Genomic DNA, 13571 nt, shown 5'->3' with positions numbered 1-13571 from the left:
ATTTCATAAGTCTGACCATATGAAAATTACACTTAAATTGGGACGGGGTTTCACATTTAGAATGAGGGCTCTAAACTAAGACTCAATAATTCTTATAAATACGAGGCTCATTCTCAAGAAAGAGGACTTTAGAGAGAAACGAAGCCAGCATAAGACTTTGGAGAAACCGAAAAGCTCTCTAGCCAAAGAAAACACCAAACACACAAACACTTTTGTGTTCTTCATCATGCTTGTGAAGAATTAACTAGCGCAACAACCACGTGCTGATTCATCTACCATCAAAGTTGAAGATCACCCACCACATGAAACTTCTCGTGGTTCCATTTCATTCAAGATCAAGTGTTCATCACCCTTGTAAAAGAATAACTACACAGAGATTGTAACCCTAAATTCATTAATACAAAATAAGTATTTTTGTACATGTGTTCTTATTTCTTTCGTTGCAGAAAATTTCGTGTTTACAAATTTGACATGCCCGGTGGGATAATCTCTTCTAATCTCTTTCTCCAAGGGATTTAACTCCAATCTAAGCAATGTCGTTGAAGAAGGCTCTAGTTGCACCCGTGAAAGCATGCAAGAACATGATTGCTTTCACCACAAGGCGCGATTATGTTAGCATCATCTCTCGAAACAAGACGAACGTATGCATCTCAACCTGACACATCGCAAAAACAGTGTTTCCGATCAAATCCCATAAAGTTCGCTGCAAGAATCAATCATCCATCAAATTTGTCACTCAAAGTAAGTTGAAGGCTTATGCCCAATATACTGCTGCCATGGCATATCAGCTCATGTCACACGGGGTCCAAACAAGACAATAATTTATGTTGTTTCACTGGGGACAAAGAAGCTGGTCTCTTGAAGCAATGAGAGGTGCTCTCCATGATTGAGATATTCAATAGAACAATCATCCTTGCATGCTTATGGGTCCATGCTTGGATAGTCACCAAAAGAAGAAGACTGCAACGATGCCTCGAAGTCCTCTGACTCATCTAGTTTCATGGTAATGCAGGTGATGGTGGTGGGAGTCACTTTTGTTGATGAACAAGTAGCCAAATGGCCTAAGCGAGCGAGAAGCTGACGAAGACCATTAAAGAGAAAGACATACAGATCAAGTCGCTCATGAGCAAGCTAAATGAAAGACAATGGTGGTGAGTCAAGCAGCGGTTCACCTCATCTAAGTAAAGAGGCCCGTCAAGAATTCACCTCTGACTAGGAAGGAGAAATCAAAATGTTGTTCTGTTTCAGTGGTATCTTTGTTAGTCCAACAAACTCTATGACATGATCTCAACACCATTAAAGCACAATATCGAAGTCCTTCCCAAAATTCACTCATGTACTCCAAGTCGTACACGAAAAGGTTTAATAACTTCGAATGCTGACGGGATATCAGCCTCTCAAATTCTTGCAGTTCAATGGAAAAGGCAACTCTAAGCAACATATTGCCTACCTTATTGAGATTTGCAACCATCATCAAAACATTGCTGGCGCCACCACCTATCATCACCATTAGCATTGTTGCCTTGCCACTTCCAACCACAATCATCACCGTCACTGCCATCGCTACTACCACAATTACTTGTCATCGTCATTACTACTGCCACATCCACCATTAGCGTTACCATCACCATCACTCACCATCATCACTGTTGCTGCTACCACAATCCACTATTACCATCACCATCGTCGCCACCATGGTCACCACCATCACTGTCATTGTTGTCGTCATCACCCACCATCGTCATCCACTTCACTAAGCCACCACCGCCACCCACCATCATCATCGCCAATATTGTTGCCTCCAGTAGTACATTTCCTAACTATTCATGTCACAGTTTATATTAATGACTCAATATACACATTAAATTTTGTATTTGAAATTCCTCATTCTTTTAGGTAAGCCAAACAAGAGAATTCACAAAATTTTGAAAAATAAATTTCCATTATTTAAGATTTCATTATTTTGAAATTTCTTAGAAATTTTAAATTTTCTAATGCAAAAATAGGGTAAAGTTAACAACAAAAATTAGAGGTTCATTGCCTTTTGTACTTTCTCTAATTTTTCCTAACGGGGGTTACTCTTATATCCACCTATTTGAGATGGGATTTGGATCCATTAATAAGGGCCAGTGGGACTACTTAAGCCTGATTAGTTAAGATTGAGACAAACTTTGGCATCTCGAAATTAGCCATGGGCTGCCAATCACCTTATCTACTCACTACTACAAAATACTCTTTACGCGACGAAATAAGTTTGTTGTGCAAAGTACAATTTCGTTGCACAAAACCTTGTGCGACGAAATTTTGGTCTCGCATGGTTCGTCTCGCAAAGCTCGTGGCGATAGGGTTTGCGCGATGAAAATTAATCATCGTCACACAAAGCTACTTTGTGCGACGAATTAGTTTGTCGAGCAAAGCATCATTGCGCAACGAAGATAACGTCACGCAAAGCTTTGCGCGATGAAATATTTTAAATTTTGTTTAATTAAAATAAATTAATTTAATATTTTGCGCGATGAAATATTTTGTCGCACAACGTTTTTGACTTTTTGTTTTATTATTTCTCATATATTAATTGTTTATGCACTGAAATATTTGGTAGCACAAGATTTTTCAAATTTTTACTTTTTTAATTTAATTTAATTGTATGATTTTATTTTTTTTAAATTACTTTAATTTAAATTGACATATTCAAAATAAAATTACATATGAAAAATAGTGATCAAATTATCCAATATATATATATATATATAATATTCAAAATGTACACATAAATTAACAAAGTACAATAATAAAATCCTAATACAAGTCTATTGTGGTGGTAGTGGCGGGAGATATGTTTCGATAGCGTCCTAATCTTCAACTTTAGCCATCAAAGTCTCGACGATTCCATACAGAAAAAATATATATGGTCAAATAACAAAAAAATAACAAAAAATTGGTATAATCTCCCCTAAAATTGGTATACCCTAAATCCGACCCCAAACTCCACTCCTCATCCTATACTCGACCCCAAACCCTGCACCAAACTCAAAACTAACTCCAAAAACACATACTAATGAAAAAAATTAAAATTTGGGGAGAATATACCTTTTGGCAAGATTGAGAGTGAGTGAGAATGAGAGGGAGGAGTAAGTGTGAGAGAATTAAAGGAGATAATGAGAGAGAGATGAGAGAGTGAGTGAGAATGAGAGATAGTGAAGAGAGAGAAGAGAGATTAAGTGAGAGGAGTGAGTTTGAGAGAGAGGGTCAAATTTGGGGAGAGGGAAAGAGAGAGGAGAGGTAAGAGTAGAGAAAAACATTGAGAAAATTGTGGAGGAGTTATTTTGGTTTTAAAAACGGTATCACTTTGCGCGACGAAGTATACGAGTTTTTGCTCGACGAAATATTGGTCGTGCAAAGTCTTAAAAAAAATTCCCGTGTCCCATTTTTTTGCCCACTCAAATTTTTAGAGTTTGGTGCGACGAAGTGTTGGTCGCGCAAAGTTTTGCGTGACGAAAAATTGGTCACGCAACCCCTAAAATTTGGCGCGACGACTAAATTTTTTTTTTAATTCCCACGGCCCATTTTTGGTGCCCGCTCAAATTTTTAGAGTTTTGCGTGACAAAGTGTTGGTCGCGCAAAGTTTTGCGCGACCACTTGAATAAATTTTTTTTAAAAAAATTCTTGCGTCCCATTTTTGGTGGCCGCCCAAATTCTTATAGTTTGGTCTCATAAAGTTTTGCGTGACGAAAAATTGGTCGCGCAAAGTCTTAAAAAAAAAATTTTAATCCCGCGTCCCATTTTTGGCTTTTGTCCAAATTTAAGGATTTTGTGCGACTAATTATTGGTTCGTCGCGCAAAATTTATACAAATAATTTTTGTAAATAATAAAAAAGAAAATAATAAAATTTACTGAAAATGTGACTTTACTCCTTTCATATTCAATTTTTTTACATAAAACCCACAATAATATATTTTTCTAACAAAAACCCGATCCGCACTACAATAATAAATTTAAAGCTACTTAATAAATATATATATCATTCAATTTTTTAAGTGTTATACATACAAAATAAATAAATTTAAAGCTACTTAGTATATATATACACACACCATTCAACGATCCAACCGTCAAACTTGTTTGTATATACTTTGAGATCATATACGCCAAAAATTGCAAAAAAAAATATATTCAAAGATCAAGTAACGGTTATTTTAACTCCGATTTTGATGATTTTTTACAGCTACATTCCTTAATCCTATATGAATACAATGATTGAATTCGATTTTCAATTTAAAATATTTACACTAGTGCAGGTTATACATAATGAAAGTATAAATAAACTGTAAGTGTTAGTGAATCTATTATTTAGATGGGATACGCATTCTACGAAACTGGTTTCAACGATCAACCGTCAAACTTGTTTATATATATTTCGAGATCGCATACGCCAAAAATCACAAAAACCAAACATTCAAAGATCAAGTTACGGGACAAAACCTTTCGATGGTTATAGACGAAAAATTACGATTTAACGGCTATTTTAACTCCGATTTTGATATTTTTTACAGCTACACTCCTTGATCCTATATGAATACAGTGACTAAATTCGATCTTCAATTTAAAATATTTCCACTATACTTAATGAAAATATAAATAAACTCTTTAAGTGTTAGTGAATCTATTGTTTTGATGAGATATGCATTCTACGAAACTAGTTGCAACGATCCAACCATCTTGTTTGTATATACTTCGAGATCATATACACCAAAAATCACAAAAAACAAACATTCAGAGATCAAGTAACGGGACAAAACTTTTCGACAGTTATAAACGAAAAATCACGATTTAACGGTTATTTTAACTCCAATTTTGATGATTTTTTACAGTTACACTGCTTGACCCTATATGAATACAATGACTAAATTCGATCTTCAATTTAAAATATTTACACTACTCGATACCACAAAATCTTATGTTGTACTTAATGAAAATATAAATAAACTCTTTAAGTGTTAGTGAATATATTGTTTTGATAAGATATGCATTCTACGAAACTAGTTTCAACAATCCAACCATTAAACTTGTTTGTATATGTGATGACCCATCCCAAATTTTCCTATGTAATTTCTCCCCGAGTATGTGTTTTGACGACTATGCCTTACTGGCAAGTGACGTGGACTTATTCTTATCGCTTTCCATTTTATTTCTCGCTATCGCATTTAAATTGTACATGCTAGTACGAGTAGACGTAGATTTTAAAGTTTAAAAATATCTACTTCGGATAGATTTCGATTTCCTTTTACTGTAGGAAATATAGAAATCTATCCCTTGGATTCCTTTTAAACCCATCCCGTGCACTCTCTGTATCACTCAACTTTCAGCTATTCCATCCCATCTTTTCTGTATGTTTTGTCCCCCCTCTATCAGAAAAAGCAAAGAAAATTTGAAAACTTCTCTTTTCTTTCTCTCTATCCCGTGAACTTTCTCTCCCTCTGCAACTCCATGAGCAAGCTCCAAAACTCATAGATCGAACAAACAAACTACATCATCATGCTCATCTCAGCCCCATGATCACGACCATACCCCTGGTTCGCGTGTTGACCGAGTTTTGAACGTCCAACTCGGAAGGTCCGACTCGGCGAGTTCGATACTATGGTTTTCAAGCCATGCATGGCTAAGGTAAGCCTTAAGAAACCCTTAGAACCTTCATTTCACTTCTATGGGTTGTTATTGATCCTTTGTTTGTGTTTTGAACGTGTGGTTTTACCCAGAAACTCGAGAAGAAGGAGAACCCGAAGTTTTTCGTACAAGAACCGTGGCCATTTAGTCATTTTCAAACCATTTTTCTGGTCAACCTCGACCACAACTGGACTTCTTCTAGGTACAAACTTGTTCTCTACATTCCTAACTTCAAAATGGCTTTTGAATCACTGAGTTTGGTTAAGTAACGAGTTAGAAATCAACTCTGGAAGTTGGGAAGAAAATTTTAGTTTTCTGGAAAATTTCAGCCGTGGTCGTTTGGCCACTTTCAGACCAAATTTCTGAACAACACGGACTATATTCGAACTTTCTGTAAATTTGGATCGGTAGATCACATTCCTAGCTTTAATTTGGCTTTTGTAGAAGTGAATTTGGTTGAGAATCGAGCTCGTTATGGGCTCTGGAAGTTGACCCAAAAATCTGCAAAACTGCAGATTTTCGCGAAGAAGGCGAGTACAGTGTACTCGCGGGGGCGCGTGGGCGCGCGTGGACCGCCACTTTGGGCTGCGCGTGGGGGCGCGTCCACCTTCGGCTGGTGCGTGGTTGGTACGTACGCGTTCGTGTTGTCGAGTAGATCGATTTCATATATTTATACCCTAGGTTTGAGCAAACTATGGGCGTTTTATTTAGGTTTCCGTTATGTGCCTTAATTAATGTTATTTAGTTATTTCACATATAGGAGAAACTTATTCCGAGGATTTTCGAGGCCAAGCTAGGCTCGGGGGCTACGACCCAGCGACGTACTTGTGAGTGGGCAATTGTTTTATACCTATATATATTTATAGTTTCCATAAATGTGTATTTACTTCATTTTTACGCCTATATTGCCTAGTATCATTATTGTGATATAAATTGCGATAAATGCTGCTATATGGTTGTAATATTACTGTCATGGCATTCATACATACTTGTGTACATGCTCATCTTGCTGCGCCCGGTGTTAGTACTCGCCCCAGGGCCAGGGCCAGTCTTTCACGTGTATGTTCACATCCGCACCGTTCGCTCACCTTGGATCCAAGTTTAGGTGCCAGTCTTGTCGGGTAGATTGCATTAGGCAATCCGACTTGTATGTGATGTGCTTTTGCACCAGTTTCACGTGATCGTAGTATTAGAGCATATTGATTACACCCAGTCATGTTCGTGTCAAAACCCATCTGTTCGAATTTGTGTGTCAGCTTAGATGGATGAGCACTTAGTTATATTGATTATCACATGATTATTATTGTGGCATATGATACATCATTTACTTGGCATATTTCTGGTTATATGGCTGATATATTGGATTTTCATACTTACGTAGTATGTATTGAGGAAACTATACTTGTTTTACGGCGAGGGGTTAGTATATTCAAAGATAAAGGTTTTCTTATAAGCATTGTTTTACTGACCCACTCAACTTTGTTTTTCACCCCTCCAGGACCTAGATAGCTGTACTCTCTGTGGCACTCGAGGAATCACAGCAGTTCTGACATTTCCTTTTGTTTAGACGTATGAACTTATCACTACTATGTAATAAGTGTACTTTGGTTGCCTTGACTACTCTTTCGTAGTCTCACTGTCTATTACGCTCTGAATAATTGCAGTGGGTTCAACCCACAAATTGCGCACTCTTTCACTGTTTGGTCCTAATTAGTTTTAATTTTATTCACTTTTTGCATCACTTACCCTTATGGTTACGTCACCTCACGGTGACGGCCAGCATGCTTCGACCTTTCTAGGTCGGGGTGTGTTAGTATATACTTCGAGATCATATACACCAAAAATCACAAAAAACAAACATTCAAATATCAAGTAACGGGACAAAACTTTTCGACAGTTATAAACGAAAAATTAGGATTTTGATGATTTTTTACAGCTACACTCCTTGACCCTATATGAATACAATGAACTAATTCGATTGTCAATTTAAAATATATTTTTCGAACAAAAATTCGATATGAACTACAATAATATATTTTTCTAACAAAAACCCGATCCGAACTACAATAATAAATTTAAAGCTAGTTAATAAATATATATACCGTTCAATTTCTTAAGTGTTATGCGTACAAAATAAAAAAATGAAAATAAATTGGTTTAGGAGACGAAATATTTGAATTATGTTGCGCAAAGATTTTAAAAACTAATTTTTTTTATTTTTGTAAAGACTTTGCTCGACGATGTTTTTTCGTTACGCAAAATTTCATCGCACAAAATTTCATTACGCAAAGTAATTTTGTGCGACGATGAATTTTTCGTCACGCAAGATTTTGCGTGACGAACTTTAAAGTTTTGTCGGTCAAAGTGACTTTGCACGACGATGTATGTTTCGTCGCGCAAGAGGTTCTTTTTACTAGTGACTCTTCTGAATCGATGCCCATATTTTGTGGTGTCTTTTAGTTTAAGCCGACTTTCGACATTGACAAGTTCTCCAAGTTAAAAAATAAATAAAAAATAAAAAAGGGTCATCATTTGACTCCACCTTAGTCACGTAATGAAACGTAACGTAACGGAAAGTCCTCCCTCCACGTGTTTTTTTGACCATTGGGAAGAGGGGGAAGAAAATAGAAGGAAAGAGAGTTCTTCAATCAAAGAATTTGAATAGTCTTCAACATTTTGATTTATTTTGTTTCCAATTATTCAATTAATTAATCATGTCACTATGACTAAACTTAATCTCAACTGGTCTTAGCTACTTTTCTTCGTTTTCTGAATAGATCATTTTTTATTTTAGATAGAAGTGTTTATACATTTAGCGCTTTACTATAATAGTAGAAAGCAATAATGCATATTCACTTTGGTACAAGTTTGATTCTTATCGATTATCCTCATTCCTAACATTTAATTATCTAACCCACTTACGTTATCATTTGTAAAAAAAGAAAGGGTGTTCATTTTACGATATAACTCCTATTATATTTCAAGTGTTATTAAATTAAGGGGTTTTGTTAACTTTAATCATTCTAGAAGAATGAAATTTTAAATAAACCTGTTGTTAGATTACATAATGATTATAGTCCCTTTATGTGTTCTTAATTCAAAATAATTAATATGCATTTTATTTAATGTCTCCCATTAAATATTTAAATTTATTAAAATACAAATTTTAATTTATTTTTTGAATAAAAAAAAGTTTTATTTTATTTTTTATTTTATTTAACATTCTTCAAAATTGAAAGACTCAATTAATGTATCTAAACATATGTATTGAAATGTATTATATTGAACTAATGTATTTAAATGTTAGTACCGAAATGTATGTACTGAAATATATGCACCAAAATGTATTATATTAAATTAATGTACCTAAATGTGTGTACCAAAATGTATGCACTGAAATATATTCTATTGAATTTATGTACCTAAATGTTTGTATCGAAATGTATGTACCGAAATGTGCGTACCTAAATGTATGCAGTGAAATGTATTATAATGAATTTAATGTACCTAAATGAAGAAAACAAAGTACATCGAAATATATTATATAACAAAAATTAGTTTATCTAAATGTTTACAACAAAATATACTACGATAAATGAAATGAAAATTAATACATTAAAATTAGGAAGAAAAAAAGAAATAATTAAAAAATGCAAATGTAATTAATAAATGAGGTTATTAATGTATTAAGGGACTAAAATTATATTTTAATCTTACTCATGATTTTAATCTAAAAGTCATATTTGCCAATTATTAGAATGAAATTTTCTATTAACAACAAAAATTCATATTGAAATGTGAAAGTAAGATAACAGCTAGCCATTCAAACGGGATTTGAAAAGTCGGATCCTAAAACTATGTTAATCCATCTAGCTGAATGTATGGATAAGTTTAATCTACCAATCAGCTCGAATCTATGGATGATGCCATAATACATGCCGCATTAAGCACCTTGTAAGTAGTTGAGAACATTGGTTCTATCCTATTTGTATGTGTTTATCTATTTCATTATGTCAATTTCAAGGGGATAGTCTAGTGAAAAGTGAAAAAAAATGGTTTGGAATCTCTAACTCAAAGTTCGAATTCCCTTGGATGTATTTTCTTAGGCTACCGACTCTGTTTTTACATGCATATTGTATGACACGAGGCATGTTGTCATTTCATATGGTACCGAAATTGTATGGTGGAATATTTTCTATATTCAAAACAATCTCCCTCAACACATTATAATTGAAAAAAATTGTCGTATCATAATTTCTCATCAATATGGGATAGACACATAACATCTATTATCACCATGTTATATTAGTATATCACTATCACGTGCAAAAAAGAGAACACTTGATTGTATACATATATCATGTGCCACCCAAGAATCGCTCCATGTACCTTGGTGCATAGCGTGGTGTGAGTTGTTTGAATAGTAATCAAACCAATCAAATTCTAATTTACACACGTTTATTTAGGTTGAATCAAATTATAATACGTTTTGTGTGTTGACTTCGCACATCCATCAATGAACCATAAGATTCCTAGTGTTGACCTTTTTATGCGTAGACAAAATAATACAAAGAATATTCATTCTTAATATTTTTCTTAAGTTAATAGTTTTCACATTTCTTGATTCAAACCACCTCCCATGCTTTCTTGAACAGTTTATAAATGTACCATTCTCCACTGCAAGTCTGCAAAGGGTCATCAAGTTTTGTGGATTAATTATTAGACCGGTTTAGATGGAGGGAAGGAGGGAGATGGAGAGCCGTTTGCGGATGGAGTTGATGGTTTTTCTTGTGTTGGTTTTGGGGTTTAGCAGTAGATCCTATGGTGCAGTTTCTCACAGTACCATGAACAAGATTTATAGAATAAACAAAGAAGGTCCATATTTGGGCATTGTAGTACCAAATTTCTTTGAGATGAACCCTCTTCTTCAATCTACAAGCTTTGTGGCTGATCAGAAGCTACCGTATTTGGATTTTGCTGGTAAGCATAAAATTACACACACACGCACACACACACACATATGTATATATATATATATATATATTCATTAAGTTTTATATAAGTACATGGGTGTTTTTTGAGTGCTATGTACATATATTTCCTAAAAGAAACTGATTTCTCACACTATTTTCTTATTCTGCACCTTTGTTGAATTTTTGTCCTTTAATTTTATTTATTTATTTATTCAATCAAAATGACCAAAATAAACAAGAGTGTATATGGAGAAAAATGAGTATGCGGAAATCAGTATCATTTGCTAAAATGTTTATCGTTATAGCTCATGGTATATATAAGTTTTGTTGTTGTTGCTTTTCTTGCCTTTACACGTTCTATTCTGAAATTTATAAATACATAGAATATTGTAATTGAAAGAAAATTAACTTTGGACCAAATTCTACATACTCAATTTGACAGGAAGAAGGTTTCGAATCGGACGATTGGAAGACAAAAAGGTTATAATTGTTATGACTGGATTGAGCATGGTATGTTTAATTATGCAGATGACCATCTGTTTTACTTTAATTAATTTCTTTGGTCAGTGCATATCATAGATAATGTATTTAATAAATGATGTAGAAATTGGGTTTGGCTTCAATACTACGAGTGTATTATATCTGTTAGATTCAACTTTCACAATTATTAAATCTTTTAGTGTAAATCTTAACCATTTACTTCCCGTATCATTCAATATTATTGAAGTATTTTCTGTGGAAACCTGCTGCAAAAAAATTGATGTAGCAACCTGTGAAAAGCTCAATGCAGGCATCTCAACTCAATTACTACAAACCCTATTCATGGTGAAAGGTGTTGTACACTATGGAATTGCTGGAAATGCAGATCCCCAACTCCAAATTGGAGATGTCACCATCCCTCAATTTTGGGCTCATACAGGCCTTTGGAATTGGCAGGTATAAAACACTCATTTTCTTTAGAAAATTGGCTTTTGTTTGGTAATCCCAGTTAATTGAATATCCAATTAATGGAAAAATTGGTAGCTAGCTCTTTAGTAAATATGACCAACTTTAATATCTTCTTTTGTCATTTGAATGCATGCAGAGGTTTGGAGATGGGCCTAATGATGAATTGTCCTTAGAATCATTTGGAGACTACACAAGAGAAGTTGGTTATATAAAATTTTCAGATTTTAGTAACAAAACCAAAGTTGGAACTTCTGTTCCCAATCTCCTGAACAGTGCATGGTATCAGCCAGAAGAGACCTTCCCAGTCCATGGCACTCCGGAAGTTAGGCAACATGCCTTTTGGGTTCCAGTCAACCACAAATATTTTTCACTTACCAAGAAACTAGAGGTAATTGGCATCATCTATATGGAATCCTAAACTAATTACAGAAAATATGAAATTAAGGTTTTTGGCCCAAACTATGATTTTGTTCCATGCAGTTTTAGAGAAATTCCACTTTAGTTTCTCTCTAGGTTCAGTTGTCTCAAATTTTTTTCAACAAAATTAGCATTTTATTAAAGGCATGTCTGCGGTGTTTCTACACCCCAAACACGTCCAGTTTATGTCACTCGCAAGCTAATTATGTCCGAAGAAAATAGACAGAATTAAGCTATTGTTGTTGAATGACATCAGTCACTAAAATACAGAGGTTAAATCACAAAAATTAAAACTACAGCTATCAGATTGGAATTTAACTAAAACTACAAGAACTAAAATCATGATTTGGGCTTTTTCGTTTTGTGTTTTAGTAACTTGTCAGTTATATTTTCAACACAGGGTTTGAAGTTGGGGAGCTGTGTCAATACAACTTGTCTTCCAAGAACACCCAAAGTGGTGGCAGTCCAAAGGGGGATTAGTGCAAATGTGTTTGTTGACAATAGTGCATACAGAGAATTCTTGAATTCCAAATTCAATGCCACCCCAATAGACATGGAAAGTGCTGCAGTGGCTCTTGTATGTCACCAGCAGAACACACCGTTTATCGTAATTAGAGCTCTCTCTGATTTGGCTGGTGGAGGATCCTCTCTCTCCAATGAAGCCAACACCTTTGCGTCATTGGCAGCTCAAAATGCAGTTGATGTTGTACTCAGATTCGTTGCCTTGTTGTCTTCATAGTTTCACCATAAAACGACACACTTCCATTGATCGGTGGACTGTAATTTGGAATAATTGAGGTTTATATATATATGTGTGTGTGAATTTCTTATGCGTAGTGAAAACGAAGCTCAGTTTTTGGTTTTTTTTTTTTGTTTGTTATTGGAGCCTAGACAACTTTGGATTTCATGGTAACATAGTGCTCGTGAACCAATGAATGTCTGTCTTTTACGGAAGTTTATAAGAATGCTTAAAGGAATACAGTTGGCTCCTTATGGAACAAGTCATTATTTCTTACAAACAAATCATCGTTTCAGAAGTCATTTTCTGACAAACAAATGAATATTCAATAGGTGTACAGACAATTTTTTTGTATTTTAAGTTATGTATGTCATGCATTAGAATATGATATAGAGATAAAAGTAACTCCCTATAAGATAAATGTAAAAAGTTAAACCGTGTTTCGTTCTTAATTAAACTGCAGTCTGCAGAAGGTTTCGCCGCACTTTGAATCCCACATGTCACAAATTGTTTATTCCACTGACAAATGGAAGAAGAACAAGAAGATTAATTAAGTACTTTAGATATATGGCCATCCAGTTTACCCTTTCACATGAAATGGAAATAGTGCTATAAACAGTGCAAGCCGGCTCGGGCGGCATATTTCTATTTATACATGGGACCCTCCGTGACTGTCCCAAAATTTCATCCAAAAACCGGCTAATTTGCCGCGGCCTTTCACCACCGTTGAAAACGCCATGTCAAATGACCAATCTCCTCCTTCCACGTAGCTGTCTCAGCCGTCCAAAGCCGCTTCCCGCCAGTAAAATAAAAACAGTTATTTTCCGTC

At 34.8% G+C, this 13571-nt stretch overlaps 1 protein-coding gene and 1 long non-coding RNA gene across 2 annotated transcripts; both read left to right on the top strand.

Moving 5' to 3' along the window:
- Nucleotides 1–5236: 5236 nt before the first annotated feature.
- Nucleotides 5237–7353, top strand: LOC108172194 (uncharacterized). Its single transcript, XR_011576523.1, has 5 exons — nt 5237–5665; nt 5758–5867; nt 6181–6292; nt 6426–6492; nt 7164–7353. It is a non-coding gene; the product is annotated as an uncharacterized lncRNA (long non-coding RNA).
- A 2920-nt stretch (nt 7354–10273) lies between these two features.
- On the top strand, nt 10274–12835 carry LOC103415803 (bark storage protein A). The gene is made up of 5 exons (XM_008354085.4): nt 10274–10645; nt 11081–11148; nt 11419–11574; nt 11723–11974; nt 12404–12835. Exons 1-5 carry the CDS (start codon nt 10399–10401, stop codon nt 12740–12742), a joined length of 1062 nt encoding a protein of 353 aa, XP_008352307.4. The 5' UTR covers nt 10274–10398; the 3' UTR covers nt 12743–12835.
- Nucleotides 12836–13571: the final 736 nt, after the last annotated feature.

This window comes from Malus domestica, chromosome 15, assembly GCF_042453785.1.
Source record: "Malus domestica chromosome 15, GDT2T_hap1".
Classification (NCBI taxonomy): Eukaryota; Viridiplantae; Streptophyta; class Magnoliopsida; order Rosales; family Rosaceae; genus Malus; species Malus domestica.
The sequence above is the reverse complement of the archived record's forward strand: the minus strand, read 5'-3'. Positions and strand labels throughout refer to the sequence as shown.